The 13,953-nt window shown below is 42.2% G+C and overlaps 1 protein-coding gene across 3 annotated transcripts in view; it reads right to left on the bottom strand.

Annotated features, from left to right (window-relative positions):
* The window catches only part of GALNT13 (polypeptide N-acetylgalactosaminyltransferase 13), a 398,708-nt gene that overhangs the window by 40,242 nt on the left and 344,513 nt on the right, over window positions 1-13,953 (bottom strand). For all 3 annotated transcript variants that reach the window (XM_089659616.1, XM_089659625.1, XM_089659631.1), the window contains exon 10: window positions 2,356-2,490. In XM_089659616.1, the coding sequence (XP_089515742.1) occupies window positions 2,356-2,490 (135 nt within the window). The remainder of the gene's footprint in view (window positions 1-2,355; window positions 2,491-13,953) is intronic.

Genomic DNA, 13,953 nt, shown 5'->3' with positions numbered 1-13,953 from the left:
CCCATGCCGTGTATGTCCCTTCTTCCATCCCTTCTTCCGTGTGGCGGTGCTGCCCCCCTGAAAGATGCCACCCTAGGCAAATGCCTTGTGGTAAATACACCCCTGGCTGCAGTGTGAGGTCTAAGGCACTGCTTCCTCGGCTTGCTTGTCTCAGGAGATTTGGAATAAGATTCTGTGATGGCACTATGGTGCTAATCACTGTTCTCCTTACTGGAGGCTTTGACATGAAAAAGCAAAGTTCTGCCTCTATCAAGATGGCCACCTCCACAAAGAGACAAAGTGCAGAAGAATGCATGGTAATGGGGACAGATCAGCTTCAGGGAAACCACGGGCAGTACTGGTCACTAGTTCTTTGCTCTCTGCCTACTTTTCTTTTGGGCACAGCAACGTAATTCCCCTTTCACTTTATTTCAATTCAACATTAGGTTTGCATCACGTGGGTTCTTTCCCCGCAGTGTTTTACTCTTTAAAACAGAAACTCTGCAGAATGCTATTTGCACATAGGTTTCATGGGTACTGCTTTATCTCGGTGTGACAAGGTTTAAACCCTAATTAACAGCAGATGTTTTCTTTAACTAAATGCTGATTCATTGCTAAACAGATTTAAAATAAAAAGTAAACACTTGAAAACACTGCTGATTCTTTTGCAGACCTTTCAATTAAACTGGCTGTGGCACATTCCTCTGGGAGATTCTGAGAAATCCAATATTGCAAAGATCTTAGGAACTGCATTTAACATTTCCGTGGTTTAATATCCTAAAAATATCCCGTGTTCTGATATAAATACATTTGTAAGACCTGCAATATGAAATATCTTGAGGGCAAGTCTCTCCGTACCTCTGAACTTCATACATTATTATGTGTCTGCTGTGCAGTAGTATTTAAAGTGACCTCACCATCAACAAAAATCACACTTCCTATAAACTGATAGGGCACAGGTCACCATTACGAAATGTTTATGTAGCCTGCCTGCCAGCTGTGTGAACTCTCTGCTCGCCCATTCCACACTCTCTTCTCTTGGTTCCCTGCTGCGTTGAACAGAGCGGTTGGTTATCATTCCCCATTAATTCCTGCTTCTCTCCCCTCCGGGCAGCAGCAGCAGGATTTAATTAGGGGCAACTGATAATGCAGAGTCACTGAGCTTAACCCCTTACTGCCAACAGTTAATGGCAATAGAAACTGCCCCATACGTATTCGCCAATCAGCCATCTATTGTGAGCAGCCTTAAAGGGACAGCATTCCATACACCACCTTATGGAAGGGCCCTAACGACGGCTTAGTACTGCTAAATAGGCTCAAGGTACTTTATAGCCATCTCCAGGAGTAACCCTTGTCAGAAATGCATACACCTGGTATTAGGCTATTAGTCCATATTACATTTATGGAGTAAGCAAAAGAGGGTGGCTACGTTCCTTCATACAGTGGAATCATGGAGAACGAACATAGCCACCCTCTAACAGGAAGTCAAGTCACAGCAGCAAAAAAGGAGATTTGAGATCTGTAGAAGGCACTTTCAGTTAAGAATACATGCTTAAATGGAATTGTTTTTAAAACCAGCAAATTAAATGTTGACTATAGCCAAAGACCACATAATCGAAATTCTGATAGGGCTGTTAAGACACAGTTCAGTCTTGAGGCAGCCATACCCAGCTTGATTCAATCAATTCCCCCATCCATGCTATCAGCACGGATGGAGGACTCTCCACTGCTGGCTATTGTATTCAATATTCACAGCAACCACAGTTGTCTGAATACAATGGTGCTGCTCAACTGTGACTGCTTCTGCTTTCTAGTGACTGAAGGTGGGCATTTGTGCATGCGCATTGTGTTTTTCGTGACAGCTTCAGGCGGTTGGGGCAAGGGGGAGCAGACCCTATAGAACAGAGGCTGTGGTCCATGGGTTGCCCACCACTGCCGTGCCCAGGACGCCAGCCTCATCCCTTGCACCAGCCCTGCACAAATGGCTCTGATTTTGACTGATTCAGTCATAATAATCTGTTGCGAATTACCAGCAATAAAAAGTCACCAGCTCCTAAAAGAGATATTTAGTGTTTTCAACATGCATGGATCCAGACTAACCATCCTGCTAATGTAGTATATAAAGTCTAACTCCACATTATGTGAACACCCTTTAAATTTTAGGGAGAAAAGTAGGAGCAGCTGTTATGTCAAACAGTACTTCTTCAGTGTTTCCAACACTGTGAGGTTCCTTTTGCAATTGTAACTGCTCATTGCATGCAATGCAATTATATATACTTTTTTTTGTTGTAAATTTGGAGTTCCACTTCAAATATGTTTGAACAGGGGTCTTCTAATAAAAGCAGCACAGCAATTTTGTGCATATGCTACACCTACCTCTGCATCGTACTCCCACAGCTGGTTACCCCTCATATGATGGCACTTAAGCATGATAACTGGACCATTCAGCCTTGATACGTCCAAACATAAATCGTCTGTGCGAATTTCTTTATCAGCTGTGTATGAAAACACCTGAAAGACAATTTTTGTATAGGTTAGAAAAATCAATATTTCAGCATCTTGCATGAAAAATCTAATCTAATCTAATCTAAATTGACAAATAGAAGTATGCTCCCCAGGCTTCTGACTGGCAAGACAATGGGTTACCCGAGCAACCCAGACCAAAGCATTAATAGCATCATGGAGGTAAAAAAATATATAAATGAGTGTCGCTTACAGTAGTCATTGTGGTTACCATGGAAACACCAGACACATAAACACTAATCTATAGATATAATATTGCAGTTCTAAAAATAGAACAAAAAAAGCAGTGGAGGTGCTTCAATAATCAAGTCTAAAATAGGTTTACACAGAAAATGAGAAGAAATGTTTGTTAGAAAAATAGATGGCAATGCATCATGATACATAAAACAATTAAAGGGTCACAGAACATAAAATGCAAACATTTCCGTAAATTCGTTTATAGGAAGGAGGATTTCATAACTTTCATAAGGTGGTATAATAAGGAGCGATATTATCCAATTGTAATCTACCACATCAGTATTTCTACGGAAGAAAAATAGCAGCTCTGATTGTGCTGCTTCCTTCTCTCTAATATGGCAGCTAACAGACCAAAAGGACGCAGTACAAAGGTACATAAAAATTAAACAGGCCAAATTTACACACTGCTCTCCCACAGCATGGCTCTGTCTGGCAGGTCAGGACACCTGATTCTTCTCTGCTGCAGTTAAGCAACACTCGTATATCTTCTTCCTTCCCCAGACTGTGATTGGACAGTGAAAGGAGAAGCAGTAGACTGCTGAACTCATCTGTCTGCTCTCTCCTTTTATTAGTATATCTCTTGTTGGGCACGAGCACAACAACACAGCGCATTGGCTACTTTTTACTGCTTATCTGAACTCTGATGTACAGGGATTGCAAGAGTCTGGTATTAGGACAAACACAGGTTACACTGCTTGCATATAACAATTACTTTTCTTGATGGTTAATTAGTACACAGCTGCATGGATTTTTGCATGTTATATCTGACTATAGTTCAGCTTTAAGGAAAATGCACACTGACAGAATACTATGGCTTCGATTGCTGGCCTCTCATGAAGAAAACACAGCACAAAGGAACCGCACTGCATTCCTGTGCAAATCAAATGCGAATTCTGTGCGGTGCAATTTGAGCCATACATTTTGTAAGGCTCAGATCGCACCACAACCACACCAAAAAGGTACAGGACCATTTTTGTAGTCCGCACTAGAATTGGATCACATGGGTATTCACACCCATGTGATCCGATTCGGCACATCACACTGCTTTTTGCAAAGAGATCTTGGGGTGTTGTTAACTTAACATACACACCAGCACCAGTTCGCATGAGCGGGGTGCGATTATGATGCAGTGCAAAACAGGTGCGAATACCGCACCACATCAGTGTGAACCCCTAAACACTGCATCAGTGTTGCAATAGAGATGCTGGGTGCAATAACTAAAAACAAGTCATATACATGCACACAATCAATATGTAGTCATGCAGGTACTTTTAATCAGCATTTAAATCATTACATATTCTACGCATGTGAAAGACCATCTACCAAATGAACACCTGCCCTGGCACATCATAGCATGCACCTGGCACTCCAAGAAATAACAGAATCCAACTGCAATATTCATTCAATGTCAAAACCTCCACTTTTATTATCACATGACACACAGGAGGATATATCTTATAGTCATCACAATCTGCATAATAACACACACCAGTTAGAGTGTGAGCATTACAGCATGAAATAGACACATCATTTGACAGAGTCACAGCATAGAATTACTAGATTACGGAAGCTATGTGGAAGTGGGAAGGAACAAATCCCATTGGAACCAAACTGCCCAGGGGGTCACAGAGAAGCCGTAGGCGCGACCAGTCGATGAGCCCATATAGCCTTGGCAAAAATCCCAGCGTCAGAGCGTCCTCTGACCACTAAGGGTGGGGGCTTCTACTGGCCTCACCTGGACCTCCGCCTTATAAACCCATTTTCTGGAAGCTGTCCAATAGTGGGCGGCACCGCACCCACCACAGGACGAGCTAGCAGAAGGGTTCCACGAGGATAACAGAGTCACGTTCTACCACCATATTCGTTGTCTGAAAAGTCACATTTTTTCTTCTTATCTACCTCAAAACCTCTTTTCATCTCCCCCAGACTTAAGGATTTCTAACTTAGACATCCTTAAACAGGTTTTTATCTCCTAAAGTGAGGTTACTAGATGTCATAAACACGTTTCATTCCATAAACAAGTTTTTATCTTGCTCTTAGCAGAATATCTTGTGACTTTGTTCTTTTGACCTAGAGAAATGATTCATCAGTCACCTCTCATGCCCCTGGCATTTCAGCAACAATGCTTTATTGTAAAAATGACCCAAGAAACAAAGGGTCCAAGGCCAACACATTTCATAGGCATTATAAGTGTGAAACCCTAAATTCAACTTAATAAAAGTCTATGTGCCCATTCAAACATAAGCTTTTATCAGAGTTTAGCAGCAGCATTTAAGGGCAGGTAAACATCCCTCTCCAAAACGCCATAAAACACAAAACACCAAAAAAATGCGCATAAACTCATTTAAATGAGCCTAAGCACTAGCTGCAGTTAGCGCTTGGGCATTTATTAATTTCAATGGCAAGTACTCTGGCCAATGAAATGAATAAACACCCAAGCGATAAACGCAGGTAAACACAGCTAAATGTGGTACCATGTCTACACACGTTTTTGACACATTTAGTATTTTTCAGCGGCCAGGAGAGCTTGGTGTCCAAGGGAGTGTACATGTAGCCTAAAAGAAGGAATACTTACATTTCCTATTGCTTACACTGGCAGAACACTAATTAATTTATGACAATTTCTTCTCTGAAATCTATTAACAATTGGGAACCAATCAGAGTGATTTCCAGTCATGTGATCACAATGTCACATAAAATCAACCTGCAAGTGTCACTGAAGACTGCACTATGTTTAATACTGTAATTGTGCAATACAATTGTAGTATTTAAAAAAAACTACATTTGTGTCCATTGGTCAGCCTGTAATAAAACAAGCAGGGTTTTAATTAAATTAATTAAAATAAAAGCAGTGTATGTCCTAAGTAAATTTATGTTAAATGTAAATTTAAATTATTCAGGTAGACAAATAATCACAGAGTTATAGTGTAGTGAACTGACACACACATAAGACACTGATAAATTTGGCTTTAGAATCTAGGCTTTAATGACCTATGGGCACAGAGGGGGTTAAGGTGTCCAGTAAAAGAAAACGTGACAGGGACCAGAACAAGCAATTGCAGGAATATTTTTTAAAATTCCTTATTTATGAGATATCTCAAAGAAAACACAGTGGTTCTTAACAGGATCTGGTTACACAACTGTAAAGAATGGTGATCCACGGATCATAGTCAGTAAAACAAAGAATAAAGTAAACTCTGACAAGTGTATGCATTTTCTTTACATAGATAATATAGCAGCCCTGCCATATGCAGGAGAGCCTCAACTTTAATTCATTATTGCCAGGTTGTATGCAGCCTGGGATGATTGATATAGTTTGTTTTCCATAGGTTCACCAACACTCAGGTGATTGTTTGCTTCCTCCTGATGCTGGGGAAGGTCCCTGGCAATAGTGTGGGAGGTACCTGAGTAATGAATGCTGTATCTATATTCCCACTAGCTAACCACTAGGCCACTATGGTCAGTGGTGTTTGCTGGGAGAGAGTATAAATATGTGGGGGACATTCTAGTAAGCTCCTTTGCCTCCCGATGTCTGCTCTAAGAAAGAGGTGTGCTATTCATCTGAGACTCCCAGGGCTGATGCCAGGAGGGTACTCCTGCAAAAGAGAAAGGTCTGGGTCCATAGGTCTAAAGGTTGATGCTGCCCCTCTGAAAGGTGACTCCAGTAGAAAGGGAGCGGAAGGATGTCTGTCAGTTAGGATCATCCTGCCAAGACAACTTTACTGTGGTGAGTGTCCTAGAGGGCTGGGCACAAGCTTGTGGGCAGAGCGAGGGAATTGGTACCACAGGTGGAAGAATGGCACATAGAGAACCTAAAGAAAATGACAGAACAATTATTTGGTTAATTTGTAGGCAAACAACAAGTGGAATACAGCGCCAAAAGTACAGTAGTTGTAAGAGAGTTCCTGCAAGAAGAATCGCGATCGGGAATGCGCATGCACGAAAGAGATCCCGCAGAAGAATTGCCGGTTGTGCGCAGGAATGCGCGATCGCGCACATGCACGGGGAAGATTGGCGCCAGACAGGCTATTTAAGGTGAGCCTCTGCCCAGATTCAGTGCTGAATGGTCTTCAGCTCCCCCCTGTGTCCTGCTTGCTCCTGTTCATTTCCTTGTTGCTGACCTGGCTTGTTCCTGACCCAACTCTGAGAACTCTCCTGCCCCCGATTCCTGACTTCGGCTCTGATCCTGACTTTGGCTTTTCCTCCTGATCCTGTACCTCGCTGCCCGACTGTTATGACCCTGGCTATCCTACAACTCCGCTCCAGTCCTGTGTCCTGGCTACAAACCTGGCTCTGCTGTGCATCTGGCAATCCACTGTACCTGCCTGGTTTATTGCTACAATACCCAAATCAGAGGATATCCTGCCTACCAAGGTCATCATCTGTAAGAGTCGCAAGCAAACTTCTGGCGCTCTTATCCCCCTGGTCGCTAGACTCCCTCTGTTCCAAGTTCAGCGGGGTCAGGGCTAGTGACACAAGTGAGGCCGACCTCGTCAATTCAGTCTCCCATCAGGTACGTGACAGTAGTCCAAGGATTAACAGCACTGGCAGCGGTGTCCTTATTATGTCATTCCTTCTCAAGAACCTTTCCCTAGGCTAAATAATCTGTCCCTATCCAGCATGGGTCTTGTCCCTACGATATCCACTTTGCAACTGTGCACCAACTGTAGCAGGGCACTGCTATTTATTTGCATTGCCCTCATTAAAGATGACCTTGGGTCCAACCAGTGTTGCAGCATCCAATCAGACCCCTGCTCTCCTGGTGACACCTACATAGACTGCAGAGGAACAATGTTCCTCTCATCCTCCATTCCCTCTGAACAGCGGACAGCAACACAGCGCCACCTACAGAGGGGAAGGTAAACTGCACCTTCCTACAAGCTGCTACCAGTAGAACCTACAGGAAGCCTGCATTGCTGGCTGTGCATATGAATATTTCAGGTATCAGGGGGCTGAAGTTGTTTTTGTTTAATATGCTTGTATATGGCAGGAATCTTTATCTGAAGCTACACTCTAACCCTCACTCCTCCAGAGTTATCTAAATAAAATTCTCATCGAATAACGTTAGATGGGGTGGAAGTCCATTAATCAGTTACTTTTGAAAGATCATTAAATGCTTTGGACAAGTGTGGAACTGTTATTCCTGGACAGGCTAGCGAGGCGCATTAAAACTCTGCAGCCCCTTTGAGCGTTCTCATTACAATAGCCTCTCGTTCCTCCAAATCTCAATGGTTTTTGAATTGTGAGAAAAAAGAATGTGTAGAGTCCCTGAGAGAGTATTGAATGTGATAACTTTAGTTTGAGGAATTCGCGGAAAATGCAATGTATTCTGAAATATTCTTAAAATGTATTGAATTAAACCACCGCTGCCAGAAGGCCTCCTGTGCCTTTTGGGGTGGATGTAAAGTCCTTCATGCGCTTGATGTCATTGATTTTTTTCAAACTACTGTGCCACTACTGGAGGTCCTGGTCTTTGCCATAAGGATATAATACATGATCTGGCAGTACTAATCACTGCAAGTATTAAACTTTTCCTGAAAGTATTAAGTCAGATCTTGCAATCAAATACAGGATTTTTCACAGTAATAGTTTTTAATGTACATTAAAGGGGTTTCTTTGTTTTCTAAAGATTGCTAAGGGTAAAAGGAGGACTGAGAGTTGCTGATTTTTTGAGTCTGCTTGGACTCGTGAACAGTGAGGGAGCAGCAGAGGCGCCAGACATGTCGTAGCCCGCTTTCAGTATGAGATGCAGAGAGTCTATTAATGTCCGCTTGTGTCTGATATATATTAAATCATCTGCTTATTGCTAATGACTGAAAATCAATACACACATCATGCTGGGTCAAAGAGCAAATATCCCACTGAATCCATGTAGGAGCAGAAGTAGCCTATTATCCCCACTGCTGATGTGAAGGGCCAGGCCAGCACTATGTCATCAGCACTAGGATCTGAGACTGTGACGGGATCTAGAGACTAAACTTACAACTGGTCACAGTTTCTGGTAATCAGTAGGGACATTGTGGTATGTGATAACGGGATGCTGGAAACATATTTCTCACACTGGGTGGACACTCTCTAACACAGTGAAACAGTATAATGAAACCATGTAAAACTGGTCATAGATTGATCAAAATTTGGCCAGTTCAGCAGGGACCAGATGAATTTCGATCTGTCTATGGCCATTCTTGTTCTTCTCATGAACATTCTTGTTAGAAAATTATTGTTTGACCAACACTGCAGCCAATCAGCTGTATCTCTGATCAGAGTATTCTGGCAGTGGATGGATTCCCAGCTGTCAGAATACAATATGGCTCTGCTGTCTACTCTGTAATTTACTTTTTAGGTCTGTTCAGGTTTATCCCCAAACCTGGTGGCTGATTACTTCTGTCTTTTGCTGGAAGAATGTTCCAGCAATAGCATTGGAAGATCAATCACTTAGGTCATTAATATTTACTGGACCATAGCTAATCCCTAGGAGGCTGGCCCAGGTGATATGACTGGGGGAAGATAAATATTTGGGAGGCTCTGGTCAGTCTTTTTCTTCCCCTGTGGTTTCTCCCCTGTGAGGGGGGCATTTGTGTGTTTGTTCTAGAGAAACTACAGCTACAAGGCATCAGCAGGTGCTAGATACTGAGGGACTGAAGGAAATTTTCCTATGGAAGCTGAGATGGAGAGGGAAACCTTCACTGACGAAAGTTGCAGGAGAGCTGGTTGGGAGCTGTCTTTGGGCATTGTGAGTGGGACTTTTCACCTATAGTTCTACTTATGGAAGTACTTCTTGAGGATGAGACACCAGAAGTTTTTGCTTAGGGACTGCTCTCATAGGGTCTCAGATTTACTGACTGTCCTCTCTTTATTCAGCATTGCTCTAGGCGTTTTGAGGCTATAGGGCCTAATACTGCTGGGACAACATTTTCAGAGAGCTGTCCTCTAAGATGTGCCTAAGGTATCCTGCACCCTAAATGCCAGGAATCACTAGCATATAGCCATATCTGCATGGCTACATTTAGGAGACTGAGACCAGACTATATACAGTACCTGTATGCTTTAAACATGTTTATTAACAGTGAAACAAAACACATCTTAACACCAGCAACTTAAATACATAGCAAGCATGAAAATACAAGTGAACCCTAAACTGAGTGACAAAATACCTAACACCCTAACTATAATATGAGGAACACAAATCACAGGGTTAACTGGAGATGCCAAGAGGGGGGGAAGCAGGACAGGAATCAGGCACAAGGTGAACAGGTACAATGCAGCAGGGTACAGGATGCAGGGCAAGAGCAAGATCAGGAGCATGACATAGATGCAAGGCAGGAGCTGGCTAGCAGGCAAAACAGTGAAGCGCAGTGTAATAATAGAGCAGAGACTAAATACCCTCCTAGCAGCCAGCATCAGGTGAAAATGTATTTACTGGGATCTTCTGGCTGCTGGTAGACAACTGTTAGTGCACACTGGAACCATCGGGTGATCCAGGCCCTGACAGCAAAGCCTCCTCCCTGCATTTTGTTCAAGACCTGTAGTACATCTTAAAAAGACCCATAAACTGGAACCTGGGTTTGTTGGTGTACCACTGGAACTGGAAACTCCGTGGGCAGCCTCTAAATAGGTAAGGGAAACCCAGTGATTTTCAGTGTCTCCTTGGGGGGGTTATTGCTACATTGTAATTTGGAAAATGCAGCAGGAGTAGCTGTAACACACAAAGGTGATTACACCCAAAATTTCCAGGCAATCAGGAACAGAGTCTAAAATTCTGGCAGGGAGATTTCACTATTAGAGTTTTTACGGTGTATAAGAAGAAAGGGACTGCTCAGCCTGCCAGCTCCACGTATGATTAAAATAACTTTCAGGTGGACAGGCCAAAATGTCCCACTTCTCTTTGATGCACTGGTGTAGTAACTCAAGAGGATGTTGTCCCTCATCTGACGTCCTTTATAAGTACCAGCAGGATCAGCCAACCCTTGCCCATCAGACAGTGATCAAAAACAAACACTGCTTTGTAAGTCTAATATGTGCACCTTATTGAAATGAAGGCAGCTGTTAAATGTCTAGTGTCTCCTCTTACATTGTGGGGCTGAACAATCATTTGTTTAACCCTTTCAACTTCTCCTACATCAAACACCCACTTCTAAGGCATGCCTTATTTCCAGACAGACCTGGAAGAGTTTGATCTCTCCAGAATAAAAAAGCACATCGGTTGAGATACGAAGGCTCTCCCACAGCCTGGCAAAGCTGATGTGATTAAACAGACCTTTCTTGTTCTTCTGAGTATTATGTTGTCAAGACCCCTCGTATGAAGAAATATGACAGCGCTACTTCTCTGAGTTTAAATTCTCGTCACCAGTCTTATATACCTCTCCTCTCCTAATTATGAAAGAGATGTCACACTGATTTCATTATCTGTCATGGCAATAATGGTAGACAATATTCGGGGCTGTAGATTAGAAGGAATATTGCCTGGGAGAAAAAGGGAATTTGAAAAAGTTCTACAAATCGGTAATGTGGGACTAGAGTAGATTTGTCTATATGACTGACATCATACAGGCCTGATCTGTCCCTATAACAGTTACTGATTGTCCTTTTTTCTGAGAGACAGTCTACCGGCTCATTCACATGTGCGGCCAGGGGATGGTAAAACGAGGTATTTAAGCCATAGTTTTACCACCACCACCCCTTCACATACCCACCTGAACACAGATATGCAGCCATTCATGGCAGCACACATGCTGCAACAAAAAGTAAACAGTATTACTGCCTGAGATTACACTGTGGTGGTGTGGCACTCACAGGGTTAATCCAAACGGTGAGGAGGTGACTGCCGCACATGTGAACAAGCTCTAAGGCATTGTTCCCAGCAATACCCCTGTTTTTTTCTATATCGAACAGCTACACAGTAAATTCCTTTTTAAAAAATGTTTTAAACAGAACTTAGAATGTAACAATAGAAATAATAATGCTTGCACTGCAAGTGGAAACAAAGGCATACAGTTAAATTCATAGCTAAATATGTACATGTTAAGCGTCTAATTTGACAAAACATTTTAAAATTTGTTTAGCCAATGTTCAGATCCGGAGAACCCAATCAGACAGGGTTGCCAGGATTTGACCTCAATTTTTTTATTTCCCCTAAAGCAAAACTGGTGGGTCAAAGACCACCCAAGCCTGCGTGGAGAGGTGCAGAATGGTGCGGCGACAGTAATTACACAGAGTCCAGTTGCAGTGAACAGAACGTGTATTGCAGGCAAAGTTCAACTGTACAAATGGCCTGGTGGGAAGGCACCCAACCGGGAACACTCACAGGTTATATGAGCAACCTGGAACGGAGCAAGCCTTGGATGTGCCAACAGCGAGGGAGAAATGCAGTCTGGCTAGTCTGTGACCAAATGAGAGGATTCCAGGAAGGATGGCCTGCCTCTATCCCTACCGTTTTTCACTTTCTCTGACAGATGGGTGACCTGTCCTTACACTATCCACTCACAAAATGCACCCACAACCCTCGCCATTCTTAGCCCCTACAAATCCCCCTCACCATCTCATACCCTATGATCTACTCACACTTGACATCTCATCTCCTCCTATTCTAAATCTCCCACCCTCTAATTCTCTATTCTGATTGTCCTATGCCTATTTTTATATCATAGTTCACTTGTACCTCCCTTTTCTATTTCTCCTTTTTACATAAAATAATACATGACCTGTCAAGGAGCTTTATATCAATGCTAATCTAAATATCATTATTTTTGGGTGATCTGCTCCAATCTCATGGGTTAAGGTTGTAGTGTTGATGTGGCCATCTTGATTCACCTTTAGCTTTTGGTTTTGTGCAAATTGTGAGATTCTCCGGTCCATTGTGCCCACACACTCTCAATAAAGTATTCTTTAGAGATATACTCCTATCACATAATTTTGAAAATGCCAAATATTAATATCGTTTACATCTCTCCTTTGGTATAGCCTTTTAGATGTTCACCTAGGCCATTCAGTTGTTAGTTCATCCCCTCAGGTCTCTGGACATGTAAGGGGGTCTGTGGTACCCTCTACTGTACTGGGGGTCATGTCCCTTTGGGCCTCATACACTACCGTGTTTACATACTATGCTTGATACCATGTAAGTCAGCTCATACAAGTATTAGTTTTACCATAATATGTGCAAATATGTAATATAATTATTTATGTTCCATTAAATAGCTTATCTTTTCCTGATGAAGCTGGTCAATGAACAGATGAGACATACTGAAGATTAAATACCCCTAACTTTTGTAATACATCCCCTTTTGTACTGTAATATTATCACTGTATGAATGAAATTGATGTAATATTTTATGAGGTATATGGGGTACCCAATATGTAAGCTGGAAATATACAACCCAGAACATTGTACCTAATGCACAATTGATTTGTCTTACGAGTCATATTTTATAACAAGATATTTATGCTGAAAATAAAAATATACAGTATGTACAGATTATAACCACTTGCCGACCGCAATACGTACTGTACATATATGTTGTGGCTTTGAAGTGGTTTACCAGGTTTAGCAGGGTTATTGCTGAAGCTATTAGCCATAAGCCCAGTATATTTTGTTTTTCAGCCAGCGATTCTGTTTCTCATAAAAGCAATCCGAGCTGATTAGCTTCAGGATTGCTTTTATAAGCAGCGGGAGGGGCTGCAAACCCACTAGCTCCACCCCCCTTTCCCTCTGATTCCCGGTGTTTCTCCGGCTTACCAATCTTACTGACGAACCCAGGAAATGATCCGACCATTCCCACAGCTGGTCACAGAAGTGAGGAGAGACCAGGTTGTCTCTGATCATCTCTATGATCTAGCAGGACTGGAGTGACATCATGACATCACTTCCAGTCTAGGATAGAACTTTTTTTTTTAAAGCAAAAAGGTAACATCAAAAAATAAAAATCTTTTTTTGTTTTGCTTTCAAAGGTAAAGAAGAGATTTGGGGTCTTATAGACCCCAGATCTCTCCATAAAGAAGATCTGTCTTCCCTTATTTCTATTACAAGGGATATTTACATTCCTTGTAATAGAAATAAAAATATAAAAGTGTACTGAAAGTGTAAAAATGAAAAAAAAAACATTTAGAAAAAAATTAAAGTATCAAATCTGTCCGTTCTCGCATGCAGAAGCAAATGCATACCTAAGTTGCCCAAGCATATGTAAATGTTCGCACCACACATGTGAGGCATCACCATGA

The sequence above is a fragment of the Staurois parvus genome, unplaced genomic scaffold, assembly GCF_062004578.1.
Source record: "Staurois parvus isolate SC_StPar_1 unplaced genomic scaffold, SC_StPar_1.0 ptg000031l, whole genome shotgun sequence".
Classification (NCBI taxonomy): domain Eukaryota; kingdom Metazoa; phylum Chordata; class Amphibia; order Anura; family Ranidae; genus Staurois; species Staurois parvus.
This window is presented reverse-complemented; position numbering and strand designations above follow the sequence as displayed.